The 15,273-nt window shown below is 35.8% G+C and overlaps 1 protein-coding gene across 1 annotated transcript; it reads left to right on the top strand.

Annotated features, from left to right (window-relative positions):
- Window positions 1-5,005: 5,005 nt before the first annotated feature.
- Window positions 5,006-8,326, top strand: LOC133854037 (disease resistance protein RPM1-like). The gene has a single exon (XM_062290063.1). It carries the CDS (start codon window positions 5,247-5,249, stop codon window positions 8,082-8,084), a length of 2,838 nt encoding a protein of 945 aa, XP_062146047.1. The 5' UTR covers window positions 5,006-5,246; the 3' UTR covers window positions 8,085-8,326.
- The last annotated feature ends 6,947 nt before the right edge of the window (window positions 8,327-15,273 follow it).

Here is a 15,273-nt window from a genome sequence, read left to right on the forward strand (position 1 = left end):
TAAGCTGCATTACTATGGAATGAAAGGTAACTAAGAAATTATTCAAACCTTGTGTTTGCACGAGTCTAGAGCTCCTCTAATTGCTCTAACAAAGGAGGTCCAGGATTCCTCGAAAATCCTACAAACTAGAATTGTTTTGTCTTTCTTTTCTCTAAAATAGGGAAATTAAGGAAGAACGATCCTGGTAATTTTCCAGTTCACAAACCCGTTATGCGTTCAGTCACTCAAGATCGTAACATATTTGGAATGTTGAAACTTTTCAAAGCCTACATTTTCAATGAATGATGTGCAGTGGTGGTGCCAGGATTTTGGTTAAGGGGGTTAAGTTTTTTTTTTTAAAGAATAAAATAAATTGAACAAAAATTGATTAAAAATATTAAAGAATATAACTAACAAAATAAATAAACAATTCAACAAAATTTAATTATTGTTTAAAACATATAAATGTAACTTACAATTTAATGTTACGTCTAGCATTAATTTATTCAATTTTCCTCGATGAGTCTTTATATTTTGAAATCATTGCATGAATTTTTTATTGTTAATAGTCTTAAATATATCATTCTCAATGTATTTAACTAAACAATCAATGTCAATCATCCATCTACTAATTTCCAATTCAATTATGTAAACGACTTTTTACAATATTATTACTATAAATACTCTTTCGTCAGTAGTTGTTGCTGGAGTTATCGATTCCCTAACTTTTGGTTTAGCATTCATTTATTTTAGGGGAGTGCTTTTCAGAGTAGAAAAGCCAGTAAAATAAGACATCCTCCCTGTAATCGATTTAAAGTATTATATACATGTTCACAAACTCAAAATTTCAGTCGAAATCTATACGCTTCAACTCATTACAGCAACTGTAATTAGAAAAAATAATAATAATAAAATATAAAATATAAAATAATAATAATTAACAAATGAACAATGTTGCTATCTTTGACAAAAGAAGTTGCAAAATGTAATTCTATTTACATATATAGAAAATTGTATTATTGGTCAATGTGATTTGCTTAAACTACAAATCGCTCTATGTGGTACTAAAATTCATTCAGAAATCTTTGTGGTTGGCCTAAATTACAAATTACTCCCTAAAGTCAAATTCTGTTAAAAATTTTGACAAATTTCTTTCGGCGCCACGTCAACGCCAATGAGATAGCAACACGTGTCATTCTTAATAAAAAAAAAAATAAATATATAGTGTGATAAGGGTGATTTTGGGGAAGAAAAATTTAACAAACGACACTGGTCTTTTTTTTTTCTTTTTTTGGTTAAAAAAGAAATGCCACATGGCAAAAAAGTCGGACTATAGTGTGATAAGGGTGAGCCGGATAGAAGAACTCTTTTACTTATTCATAATAGTTCGCTTGAACACGTTAGAAGCCAGAATATTGAACTCGTTGGACAACCTTACTCTAAAATACATAGAGTAAGGTTCGATTAGTAATGAAAGAATTTGTAAAAAATTTTGATTTTAGTTTTTTTAAGAAATAGGGGTATTTTTAGAAGAATGACAAAAAAAATGACTTAATTACAACAAAATGGTAGTTTTATGGGTCTAAGTGCCATAGCTGTCAGTTTGAGGAGCCTTATAAAAAATAATTGTTAGTTGAGAGAGGCAAAGTATATTTAATCATTTTTTTAAAAAAAAAAAAGTGAAACCCTTAACAAACAACTCAAAATACAAAACACTTAAAATCGTGTTTTTTAAGTAAGAATGAAGGTAAAAAATGTTGAAGTTTCCAAATAGGCATCATTGGAATTTTTTTTTTTTTATTTTTTAATTGCTGTTCTTAAAGTTTGGTCAAAATATGTGAGTCAACATTTCTATGTATAGAGACGAAGACTTGATTGATAAAGTCATGATCAGCACACGGCTACGTATCGTGGCAAGCAGGCTCAGGCTGAGTCCAAATTGATAGGGAGAAGTGCATTTCAGGTTGATGTTGAGATGCTTCCTGATGTTGCTTCTTTTTTACTTTGTTTGCAATTGGGTTGGAATTTTGGAAATAAGTGTGTAGCATGGCAATTTACCAAGGTTATGATATAAAAAAACTATAGAATATTGGGTTCGTTTGATTAAAAAAATTAGAGCGTGCTTTTTTTCTTTTTAGGGTTAAATACCATTTTGCTTCCTGTGATTTTGAATCTTTATTTTTTATCCCGTGTACTTTTATTTTTATCATAGGTGGTACCTATGTTATGGGAAAAGACAAAAATGATACCTCCGTCCATTTTTTCGTCCACAACTGACAGATTTTCATATCAGTGATACGTGACACTATTAAAATTGTGATTCATGACTGCCATATATATATTATTTTGAGGCTTTAAAAAAAGTTAATAAAAAAATCGTGCTTTTTAATTTTTTTTTTCTCATTTTAAGATTTTTTTTTAAAAAAAAATTAAATAAAAATGTAAGGGTGGCTTAGCCACCCCCAAGAGCCAAAATAGAGGTGGCTGAAACCACTCCCATCGGCCCACCCCTAGAAGGCCACCCCCAGGCCACTGGAGGGTGGCTGCGTCCCGCCCCCGGCAACCACGCGCGCCACCCCCATTAGCTGGAGGTGGCCCAACCACCTTCCTTTTTTGTTTGTTTTTTTTTTTTTTTTTTTAAAAAAAAAATAATAAAAAAAAAATAATTAATTTAATTTAATTTTTTTAAAAAAAAAAAAAGTTTATTTATTTATTTTTTATTACGATAAACACGTGTCGTCATCTTATTAGTTTGATGTGGCGCTGACGTGGCATTTAACAGAATCTGTCAAAATTTTTAACAGAATTTGACTCAGAGATCGATTTGTAATTATAATTAACTACAAGGATCTTCATGAACTTTTTAAACCATAGGGAGTGATTTGTAATTCTGTCATATCCCAGGGATCAGTGGTGCATTTATCCCTTTAATGCAATCAAATAAACACTCACACATCACGTTCAATGCTTAATCAAATAAATTCTTGCATAATTTTGCTTTCAAAAACAGAAAAAACACTTCCAAAAAAAATCTAAGTGAATTATTAAAAAAAAAAAAAACTATTAAAACATTCAAATGAATTAAAAAAATAAGACCTTAATTTTATTTTAATTCATATAAATTAAAACATGTTAAAACCTTTGTTCCCATATGAATAGTTTAAAATTAAAAGAAGTATAAAAAAAAAATAAAAAATAAAAAAAATAAAAAAAGCAAGAAGAAAACATGTAGATTATGATTATCAAAGCATTAATAAAAAAATTAACAGGAATCTCTAATATTAGGTGTGATACATATTACATTTCAATACAAATAAAACCGATATAATTCTGAACATTCTAAAAAATACATAGCAAACCAAACAAAATATTTTTTTATGAATACAAAATAAAACAAAATTTTTTACTAAACATTTAACGTAATCAAATAACAATAATGTTTCTTGCACAACTCTTACACAACTTTTGCACAACTCTAACTACTTTTTTTTTCTTTTTTATGATTAACTGTTTGATTTGTTATCCTACATGTGAACTCTAATTATTTAATGGTTGATATTAACGGAAAATTATAATTGAAGGAGGTAATTGAAAGGACTTGAAAGACTATAATCTCATATTGCAAATTTTTAAAGTTTAGGGGTAAATCGAAAATCGCATAATAATTCATTCATGGTTTGGAAATTCCTAAACAAAAAAATGTTAAAAATACTACCAAATTCACTACAATTCTTCTACAAAATGATGTAGCTTCTTACATGTCAACCGCTTCATTAACAACTTTAAATTTTTAATTAAGTTGTTGACGTGGCAAAAACTACAAAATGACTGTGGCGCTTCGGTTGCCGAGTGAGAGAATTTTCTTTTAGGGTTTTGTCCCCTTCTCCTTTGCTAAGTCAACAAGGAGGCCCACAGGATTTTATTAAAATAATAATTATAATTATAATAATTATTAAAAAAAAAAAAGAAAGGCCCATAGAGAGAGGGGGGGGGGAACAAAAGAATTTTCCAGCATCTTTCCTGTCATGCATTATTGTGGCTAACACTGATTTGACAGATCAAACCTTAATCTAATTGAAATTTTGAAAAAAAAAAAAAAAAAAAAAAAAAAAAAAAAAAAGCAGAAAATTTCTTCTTTTTTTTTTTTAAATACAGAATTTTAAGTGCAAACTTAAAATTTTAAAGGTTAAACTGCAATTTTGCAAACCTTTAATTATGTTTTTAAAAATTACTTTTTTAATTTACACATTTTAAAATCGTTATTTTTAAATCACAAATTCAGACCGACCTTTAGCTAAAAACATTGAAACAATAACTCAGAATGAAAGTTACTAAAAAATGTTGAAGTTTTCAAACTGGCATCATTGGATATTCCAGAACGGTCTGCCTTTACTTGTGAAACATATGTACTCAATCATCATTCAAACAAAAAGAATTTATGTGAGTCAACATTTCTGTGTGTGGAGAAGGAGACTTGATAAAGTCATGATCATCACGCGGCTACGGATCGTGGCAAGCAAACTGATAAGGGAAGTGCATGTGAGGTGGTTGATGTTGAGAAGCTTCCTGGGATTGACTTGGCTACCAGTTGGGCATGGGATTCAAAAATATTTAATAAGTCAGATTAAACAGAAAAGATGAAGAAGATTGAGTGCAAAAACGAAATCCAGAAGAGATCTGGAAATTTTGACTTGTCTGCAATTGGGTTGGAAAGAAGTGTGCAGCATGGCAATTAGCAAAGGGACAAAATAGAGGAAGTTACAAGGTAATGATATTAAAAACTACATAATATTGGGTTCGTTTTGACGTGAAAAAGTGTTTTGATGTGACATAAAAGTTGGAGTAGTTTTGAGTATTTTGTGCTCGGAGTTGTTTGATTTGCTAAAAAACAAAAATGATCTCTAAAAAGCGTCGGCAAACGATGCCGCGCGATATTGTTTGTAAGAAAACTTTGAAGCAGCCTGGAATAACAAGTTTAGAATTCATTGACCAGTTCACTGGGATGAAAAATAATTATTTATTGGGTAACTTGAGCATTTCGTCTGCTACAACCTGAACCAGTTGGCAGTACTGCCTCCTAGAATGGTTATAAAAATTAGAAGAGCAACCCAAGATTCAGACAGAAACCTCATCTCCAATTGCCCTTGTTTCTCCACCAAAGAAAAAGAAATTAGAGGTTTTTATAAGCCTGGTTTCTTTACAGTCTCAAAAACACAAATACTATATTCAGAAACGCAAAGGCTGGTTTGAGAAAAAACTGAGAAACAATGGCTGATATTGCGGTTACCTATGTACTTGACAAGCTGATGGCCTTGATGCAAGAAGAGGTGAAACTACTGAAGGGGGTGAAGGAAGAAACCAGGTGGATCGCAGATGAACTGTCGAACATGGAGGCCTTCCTAAGAGCTGCTGATGAAATGGAGAAGAGGAGTCCTCAACTTGACGTGTGGGTGAAGCAAGTGAGAGGTGTGGCTTACGATATTGAAGATGTTCTTGATGAATACAGGCTTGTAGTTGAACTAACAAATCCTCCTGGGAATGATTTACATGCTTCTCTTAGTAAAATTGTTTCCTCCATGAGGAATTTGAGAGCTCGCCATCATATTGCTTCCGAAATACAACAAATCAAATCCAGATTTGAAAGTATCTCGGAGGGACGCCAGAGATTCCGGGGTGAAACTACAATAGTTGACACCAAGATTGCTGCTAAGACCTGTCATGACCGCCGACAGGATGCCCTTCTGCTAGAAGAAGCTGACCTTGTGGGCATTGAAAAGCCCAAAAAGCAGCTGATCAGCTGGCTTATCCAGGATGATAGCGGACGCGAAGTGGTTTCGGTGGTCGGCATGGGAGGGTTGGGGAAGACCACCCTGGTAAAGAAAGTATATGATGATGCACAAGTGAAGCTGCAGTTCGAATACCGTGCCTGGGTAACCGTTTCTCAATCTTTTAAGATGGAAGATCTCCTAAAAGACATGGTTCGGCAACTCTACAAGGTGAAAAGGAAACCAGTTCCTCAAGGAATGGACAGCATGAGCACTGATCAGCTAAGAAAAAAAATCAGAAACTTTCTGCAGCATAAGAGGTACCTTGTTGTGTTAGATGATGTGTGGCATATGGATGATTGGGATGCAGTCAAACATACATTGCCAAACAACAGCAGCAGTCGAGTCATGCTCACAACACGCAACTCTGAAGTAGCCTCTGTCTCTTGCAAGGAGTTCAATGGTAATGTCTATCCTTTGAACCCTTTGTCTCCTGAAGAATCCTGGACTTTATTTTGCAGAAAAACTTTTTGGGATAACTCTTGCCCTCCAGATTTGAAGAGTCTTGCAGAAAGTATCCTCGGAAGATGTGAAGGATTGCCTCTTGCAATTGTGGCACTCAGTGGTGTTTTGGGGACCAAGAACAGGATAGATGAATGGGATCTGATTCAACGTAGCCTTGCTGATGAACTTAAAGAAAATGTTAGACTCAATAGTATAGAAAAGATATTGTTGCTCAGCTACCATGATTTACCTTACAGTCTAAAGTCTTGTTTTCTGTATTTTAGCATCTTTCCTGAAAGTCATCTGATTGACAAAATGAGACTGATTCGGTTATGGATAGCAGAAGGGTTTGTGAAAGAAAAAGAAGGAATGGTGTTGGAAGAAGTTGCAGAGGGCTACCTCTACGAGCTCTTGAACAGAAGCTTAATCCAAGTGGCAGGGACGACCAGCGAAGGGAGGATCAAAACATGTCGCATCCATGATCTTCTCCGCGAGATAATCATTTCAAAGTCAAGAGACCAAAATTTTGTAACCATAGCTCGAGGAGGACAAAACATGATGTGGCCCGACAAAGTTCGTCGCCTGTCAATACATAAAGCCACGCAGGATGTACCAGAAAGCAAGAGCAACGGTCGGCTTCGTTCTTTGCTCATGTTTCAAAGGGTAGAATCATCACTGTCTAAGTCTTCAAAATCCCTTTTGTTTCCTCCTGATTTTAGGCTACTTAATTTGTTAGATTTGCAAGGTGCACCTCTAGCGATATTCCCAAATGAGATCACCAAGCTGGTCCATCTGAAATATCTAAGCTTGAGGGGAACAAAGATAGAAATCATTCCAAGCTCAATTGGGAATCTTCAGAACCTGGAGACGTTTGATCTTAAACACACATGGGTGACTGCATTGCCTGCTGAGATCTCGCGGCTTCAGAAACTTCGCCACCTATTGGTGTATCGGTATGAGATTGAATCCTATGCACACTTCAATTCCAAATATGGTTTTAAGGCCGTGGCGCAAATCGGACGTCTCCGATTCTTACAAAAGCTCAGCGTCATAGAGGCGGATCATGGCGGCGATGATATGATGAAAGAGCTTGGAAGGCTGAATCAATTGCGGAGGCTTGCTATTGTAAAGCTCAGAAGAGAAAATGGGGCTGCTCTGTGCTCCTCCATTAATTTGCTAACAAACCTTCGCGCTTTGTCGATAACGTCAACCGAAGAGGACGAGATCATCGATCTTGAAAGCCTGTCTTTCCCTCCTCCATTTCTTCAGCGGATATACTTGACAGGATGCTTAGAGAAGTTACCATACTGGATATCTTCTCTCCATAGTTTGGCAAAGGTGTCCTTGAAGTGGAGTCAATTGAAGGTTGATCCACTTGAATCGCTTCAAGGTCTGCCCAATCTTGTACATCTTGAATTTCTGCAGGTTTATGAGGGAGAGATATTGCAGTTCAAGGCTGAAGGGTTTCAGAGGCTGAAGGTTTTAGGCCTTGACAAGTTGGATGCACTGAAGACGGTTACAGTAGAAATGGGAGCAATGCCTTTCCTTGAAAAGCTAATCCTGCAGCGCTGCAAATCCTTGCACAGGCTGCCATCAGGTATCGAACACCTTAGCAAGCTGAAACTGGTGGAATTTTTTGACATGCCTTATGAGTTAATCTTAAGCATACGTCCAGAAATTGAAGGTGGGGATTATTTGAAGGTTGCACATGTCCCTGAAATCAACTCTACCTACTGGAGAGATGGTGCTTGGGATGTCTACTCCTTAGACAGATCAAGCGAGGGAGAGGGTTCAGTTCCCACCAGGAGCCATGAACTTCCGCCATATTGGAAATAGGCCCGTGCTCGAAAAAAATTATATTTTTTTTTTTTTTCTAAAATTAGTTGTGACCATTAGCGATTGCTGAAAGTTTTGTTGCTAATGACCAAATTTCTTGTAGATTTCTCTTGTTGTGAACTTTGGGCGCTCAATCATGTTGGAAATGTTGGTGAAGAGTTTGCAAATCCCCCCAAATAAACCTCAGCCTCAATAGTTGAACTCAGTCTGCAGCTTTGCATGACTTGTATGCAGATACTGATTAAATAATGATGCTCCAAGTTTTCATTTTCCATGAAAGTTTTGTGCTGGTTTTTCAACTATCTATCTACTGGTAAATATGTCATATTTGGAATGTTGAAACTTTTCAAAGCCAACATTTTCAATGAATGATGTGCAGTGGTGGTGCCGGGATTTTGGTTAGGGGGGTTAAGTTTTTTTTTTTAAAGAAAAAAACAAATTGAACAAAAATTGATTAAAAATATTAAAGAATATAACTAACAAAATAAATAAACAATTCAACAAAATTTAATTATTTTTTAAAACATATAAATGTAAATTACAATTTAATGTTACGTCTAGCATTAATTTATTCAATTTTTCTCGATGAGCCTTTATATTTTGAAATCATTGCATGATTTTTTTTATTGTTAATAATCTTAAATGTATCATTCTCAAAAAATATGTTGTTGAACGAAATAATAATACCAACAAGTAATCATTCAAAAGTTGAGAGGAGAGTAGGAGCACTACTTGTGAGCATGGTTTTCGCCAGGAGGGGGTGGTTTTCTCGCCTCCCCTTCTCGGTAGTGATTTCCATTTGACTCCCCGTGAGTCAGGGTGTTTTTGTTCCCCCTGAGTTGGTTCAGTGGGGTTAGTTTTTCTCCTAACATATAGGGTTGTGGTGTTTTTGTTCCTCCCAGCTAGATCCGGTGGAGCCTAGTCTTCTCATAGCCTTTTTGGGCTATGGTGGTTTTTTATGTGTCTTTCTTTGTTTGTTTCTTTTATTTGGCATCTCAAGTTGTCTTCTTTGGGGGAATGGCCGTGCCTTCGTGTCGTTGGCGGGATGATTTTTGGCCCATTCTTTCAGCTTTTTTCTTCTGATTTTGGAAGCCAGATTTGCTCTTCCTCGCCAACTTCTGACTGACACACGCCCTCAGTTGTGTTCTCCGTCGCCGTCCGCCACTGCCGCCACAAGATCCAGCTCTGTCGGTCACCGGTGACCGGCGCGTGGTGCCCACGCGCCGCTTTTTCTGGCCGATCTCGGCGGCTTCCGGTCGTCCGGCGTCTGTCCTCCGTCTGGGTGGCGCCGGTGTCGGCGCGTGGCCTTCACGCGCCGCCATCCGGCCTCTTGGCCTCTTTCCTCCACTGCCGGCAGCTTGTTTTGGGTGGTTTTCTACTTCCAGTGTCGTGTGTTTTTTTTTTTTTTTCTCTTTTTTGGGTCACAGTCTGCGTTTGTTTGGGTTCAAATTTTATGGGAATATTTGTTAGCTAATTGCTAGATCTGGTCTCTTTTCTTTAGATAGTGAGCGTTAATGCAAGAGAGACTCAATTGTCATTCTTGTAAAATTTGTATTTCGGCTTTAGTAACTGTTTATTAAGCCAGATCCCTCTGGTTTAGAGAATGGGAGGCTTGTCCCTTATTTTCAAGATGTAAGTCTTGGGCTTTTCACCATGTCAATAATAAATTATTGTTTCCGTTCAAAAAAAAAAAAAAATGTATCATTCTCAAATGTATTTAACTAAATAATCAATGTCAATCATCCATCTACTAATTTTCTATTCAATTATGTAAACGATTTTTTACAATATTCATCACTATAAATACTCTTTCATCAGTAATTGTCACAGGAGTTACCGATTCCCTAACTTTTGGTTTAGCATTCATTTATTTTGGGGGAGTGCTTTTAAGAGGAAAGGCCAGTAAAATAAGACATCCTCCCTGTAAACGATTTAAAGAATTATGTACATGTTCACAAACTCAAAATTTCAGTCGAAATCTATATGCTTCAACTCATTACAGCAACTGTAATTAGAAAAAATAATAATAACAAAATATAAAATATAAAATATAAAATAATAATAGTTAACAAATGAACAATGTTGCAATCTTTGACAAAAGAAGTTGCAAAATGTAATTCTATTTACATCTATGAAAAATTGTATTATTGATCCATGTGGTTTGCTTAAACTACAAATCGCTCTATGTGGTACCAAAATTCATTCAGAAATCTATGTGGTTGGCTTACATTACAAATTGCTCCCTAAAGTCAAATTTCGTCAAGAATTTTGACAAATTCCTTTCGGCGCCACATCAGCGCCAATAAGATAGCGACACGTGTTACTCTTAATTAAAAAATTAAAATATATAAATATATAAAACTTATAAAATTATTATTATTATTATTATTATTATTATTATTATTATTATTATTATTATTATTATTTTAAAAAAAACAATTTGTTAAATAAATAAATAAATAAAAAGGTGGCTGCCGATTAGGTAGCCAGCCCTTTGGGGGTGGCCTGATGGGGCTATTTTTATTATGTTCTTTTCTGCTTCTTTGAGATCTTAAAATTGTTTTGTCACAACAGATTTAATGTCAACATATATTCATTGGAGTTTAGCTGTGTTAGGGCATTTAGCACTTTCAGGTTAAACCAAAAATAAAAAGGTTAGAAAAGAAAATGATTGAAGTGTAGGCTGTGCATGGAACACTTATAATTAAGTGGAGGAATCTTGTAGACGTATTATGCTATAGTTGGCAGCTTCTTTAGTAATTGATTCATCTGAGACCATATATGTGCAGATAGCTACTGATGTGGATATTCCAGATGTTGAAGTAGTTATCAACTATAGATTTCCTCTCACCACGGAGGATTATGTCCACAGAATTGGGCGGACTGGACGGGCTGGTAATATTTTTTTATTTTTTTATTCTGGTTCAGTGTATTACATTTGAAGAGCACAAAAGATTGTCCAGTCAAAATTGCCAAAAATTAAAAGAAAAAATGCAAAACTTTACTTTCTCTCCTGAATTATTATGTGATTTTCGATCTCCTAAATTTTAAAAATTTGTAATATGGGATTCTAATCTTTCAGCATCTTTCATTTACCCCCCATTGTTTGATTTTTCTTTTTGTAATTTAGACCGCTGGTATGTAAAATATATGTTAAGCCCCCATAAAAAAGTTTAAGTATATAACTATGCCCTTAGTTTTAAAAAATAAAAAATAAAAAGGGTGATAGTTGTGGGTCTTTTTTTTATTATTATTATTATTATTTAAAAAAAATTATAAAAGGGGTAGTTTTGCTTCCTTAATATTGATTTTTAACAGAAAATCCTAATTGAAAGGGGGTAATGGAAAGGATCTGAAATATTAGAATCCCATATTACAAATTTTTAAAGTTTTGAGGAAAATCCAAAATCGCACAATAATTCATTCATAGTTTGGAAATTCTTAAACAGAAAAATGTTGAAGTTACTAGGGCTAAGCATGAGAGGGGCGGGCATGCTCCTCTTTTGGCCCTGCCCCATACCCTGCTAAAATCCCCCTGCATTTATGCAGGGTGGGGGTGGTGCGGGGCAAATTGTGTGGGTTATGCGGGTATCCCCGATTCAAGCCAAAACATGAGAAAAATCAAACCAAAGCCAGATTCAATACCTAGAAAGCTAGCAAAGATTCAATACTCATATTCAATACCTAGATTTAAGTCATATTCATAAAGAAATGATAGCAAAATCCACAAACGAAAAGACGACCTGAGAATGTTTGGTTTCGTCGCTTGAAAGGGGGGAAAATGACGACGAGAAGTGGCAGATCGAAGAAGATGAAGAGGATTTCCCAGCAATTCGATGCAAACCACGGGACCGTTGTGTGGGTGGTCTCACCCAAAAGAAGTAGAGGACTGCTGCGTGGGAGGTCTTGCCCAACCATGGGATGGTCTTCGACAACACGTGGGAGATCGTCTACGACTTGGAGATTCTCATCAAGAGGCTCAAGGCAAATCAAGCGAAGGTCTCCCACTACATAAAAAATAAAAAAAATAAAAAAAAAATAAAAAAATAAAAACCCGTCTAGAAAAAGGTCTAGACGGTTTTTTCTGGACGGTTTAAAACCGTCCAGGATAATGGATCTATAATATCATTTGCGGACAGTTTCAGTAATTGCGGACGGTTCTTTGTGAACCGTCCATAAGAAATTATGGACGGTTTTACCCGAACCGTCCGTAATTTGTTACGGACGGTTCGGATAAAACCGTCCGTAAATTTTTATGGACGGTTTGGGCCCAAACCGTCCGTAATTTACAGACAGTTTGAGCCCAAACCGTCTGGGATTGATTATGTGGAATACCCGAATAATTCTAGACGGTTTGGGCTCAAACCGTCCAGAATAATTTTTTTAAAAAAATATATAATTAAAATCCAAAAAAAACCCTAATACAACATTTCCAATCCATTTCCAAAATCCCAAATTCAAATCTAAATTCAAATACAATTTCAAATCCAAATCCAAATCTATTTCCAAATTCAAACTGCTCACAACGTAACAATAGTCCAATAGCTTACATATTTAAAAAATTCATGCATATATACCTATTACAGAATTCAAATATAAATACATAATTAAAAATCTAAAAATATTAAAACAAGTTGTTCCCATGCACAATTATAACCATCAATGCATGCAAGCCGGCCCAGAGGAGAATTAATCCGATTTACGACCTTGTGTGCATTGCTTGCTTCAACCATCTTGTTCATTTATGCTTCCAGTGTTTTTTGCAATAGGTATACAAATCTCAAATTGTTAGGTAAAAACCATCTTAATGAAGTTATGATTAACATGTTTTTAGGTGAAAACTAAACACAAGTAATGATTATAAAATAACTGCCTAGATACGTACTCATACAAGCAAACTTCATTTTTTATTTTTCGCTTCAAATGATAGAATATATAGATCCTTAAACTAGTAGTAGCATTAGGAATTAAGTAGCTAACTTTTAACTGTCAATATCACATTGCTAAGCTAATAATAGAATAGAGAAAATAATGACGGTATTTTGCACCACAGAGCCATTTCAGCACCTACACTACCAAATAGTAGCAAGTTCTACAGAAGATCATTGATAAGCAGCTAAAATTGTTGCTAATAGAAAATACGAGTTGACGATGTTTTCCCCCAATAACTAAAAAGACATGTTCACGAGAATTCCAAGATTCAACCTAAACATATAATAGTTAACATTCCTCTTAACTATTAGCATTCCTCTTCAACCATAAATTATTCTAGTGAAATTTGAAATAAAAATAAAACAATCGCAATGAACAGTAACAGGGGACAATTAATGATTGATTAATCAAAAGTTAAGTGTAAACCAAAACATCACCTTCTTCGTTGTTTCCCATTGATGATTGTTTCTCTGCCATAATCAAGGCTACCATACGTTTGACAGCTGCAAGCTCTTCCTATTGCGCTTCGTACAAAGTCTTCAAACGTTCCATCTCAGCAGCCATTTCTTGTTCTTTGGGAGTAGGCACACTAGAGATCGATCCTTGTCCGGAGGTATAAGAGGTGGATTTACCGGGAGTCGGCCCTAGCCCTACCCCTCGTACACGACCGGAATATTCTCCTCCTAGCACTTGTGCACACACATCGTTATGCGACCAATAGACTGACCCCTGTGAACACACTCGTTCTGCAGGCGACTGATTCTCGATAATTTCTCTCATCTTCTCCTGCACAAAACATCCAAGGGTGAGAACTTGAACCTAGAACTAATATGTTGTATTTACCACTTACGATAGTTTCTCCAGCCGCTGCATTCAGAGGGTTCCCATCTTTCTTGGTGTGCGAGACAATGAACATATCATCTTGGTTCGGTGTTTCTCCTATGTCTTCCTCCTGCAATATCATTAACATTATCAATTATAAGCTTATTATATTACCGCAGTACGTACAAGCTGTGAACGTTTATCTATTAGACGTACCATTTCTCGTGCAACCTGTGCGATGCTCTTCGATCCCAAAGTGTGAAGAAGTACGTTTTTGGCACGGCTTATCATTTCGAAGTCTTCTGCATCGAATTTCGAAGTCTTCTGCATCAAAGACTGGCGTTGGTGAAGCCCTACTGACCACAGATTGTACGGTATCACCTTGTTTCAACTTTAGACTCTTCTTCACCTCGTAACTGTGTTGCCTTCTTTTCTTTGCTAGGCCCATCAACGTTAATCTTTTTATGTGCCTGAGTAGGTGAATAGGCTCAAAATAAAATTTTTGCTACACAAAAAATGATATCCCATGTCTTAATTAACTGGAAATGTAAGACTACAAAACTATAAATAAGAAGTTATTGACATGGAAATAGAAATTTTCATACCGTTAGGGTGCGCCACATATCTTCCTTCCCTTCCAATGACAATGTCCTTCAGTTACCATGCAGCCGTACGAATTTACCACTTCTTATGATCTTCCCACAAATTCTTCTAAATTTCTCAACCCCCAGGCCGGTTGGTTGGTAGGATAGGTTGAATTTGATCACCGCCTTTTCCCCATCAGGTATGTGCCATATGTCCTTAGGACTACCAACAGTCCTAACATTCTTTCTACCCTGCTCATCTACAACTCATAAAAAAAATATTAGTCACACTTGATTATTACTATAATAGTACAAGATTACCAAAGTGATTGACTACCATCAAATATAAAAAAAAAAATTCATACCTATTGTGTAAACTTTCCCATCCCGTAATATACGCGGCACCCGAGTAGTACCACTATGTTGTGAAGTCTCGGGTACTGATTGTGCTGATGATCCAAACTCCATATCAGGTGCTATACATTGTTCAGAATCTACAACCCCTTGTGTCTCATTAGGGTCCTGTGTCGTTTCGTCTGACCTTACAACCGGTTGGTCATGTACTATATGCTGAGAATGTACACTCCCTTGTGTCTCGTTAGGGTCCTGTGTCGTATCGTCTGACCCTACAACCGGTCGCTCATGTAGTACATACTGACAATCTATGCCCCATTGTGTCTCGTTAGGGTCTTGTGTCGTATCGTCCGACCTTATAACCGGTCGCTCAATCGATGTGCGGTCTATAGGCGTCCAAAAATCCTTTCCTAGTTGCGGCATTCTTTGTCTAAGGGCCATGTCTACCTACAAACACATGAAAATGGGTCACATTTAATAGTAAATAAAATATACAA

This window comes from Alnus glutinosa, chromosome 13, assembly GCF_958979055.1.
Source record: "Alnus glutinosa chromosome 13, dhAlnGlut1.1, whole genome shotgun sequence".
In the NCBI taxonomy this organism is placed as follows: domain Eukaryota; kingdom Viridiplantae; phylum Streptophyta; class Magnoliopsida; order Fagales; family Betulaceae; genus Alnus; species Alnus glutinosa.

What these genes read in the sequence shown, in the direction of transcription:
- LOC133854037 (XM_062290063.1), top strand. Translation starts at nt 5,247, where the DNA reads ATGGCTGATATTGCGGTTACCTATGTACTTGACAAGCTGATGGCCTTG.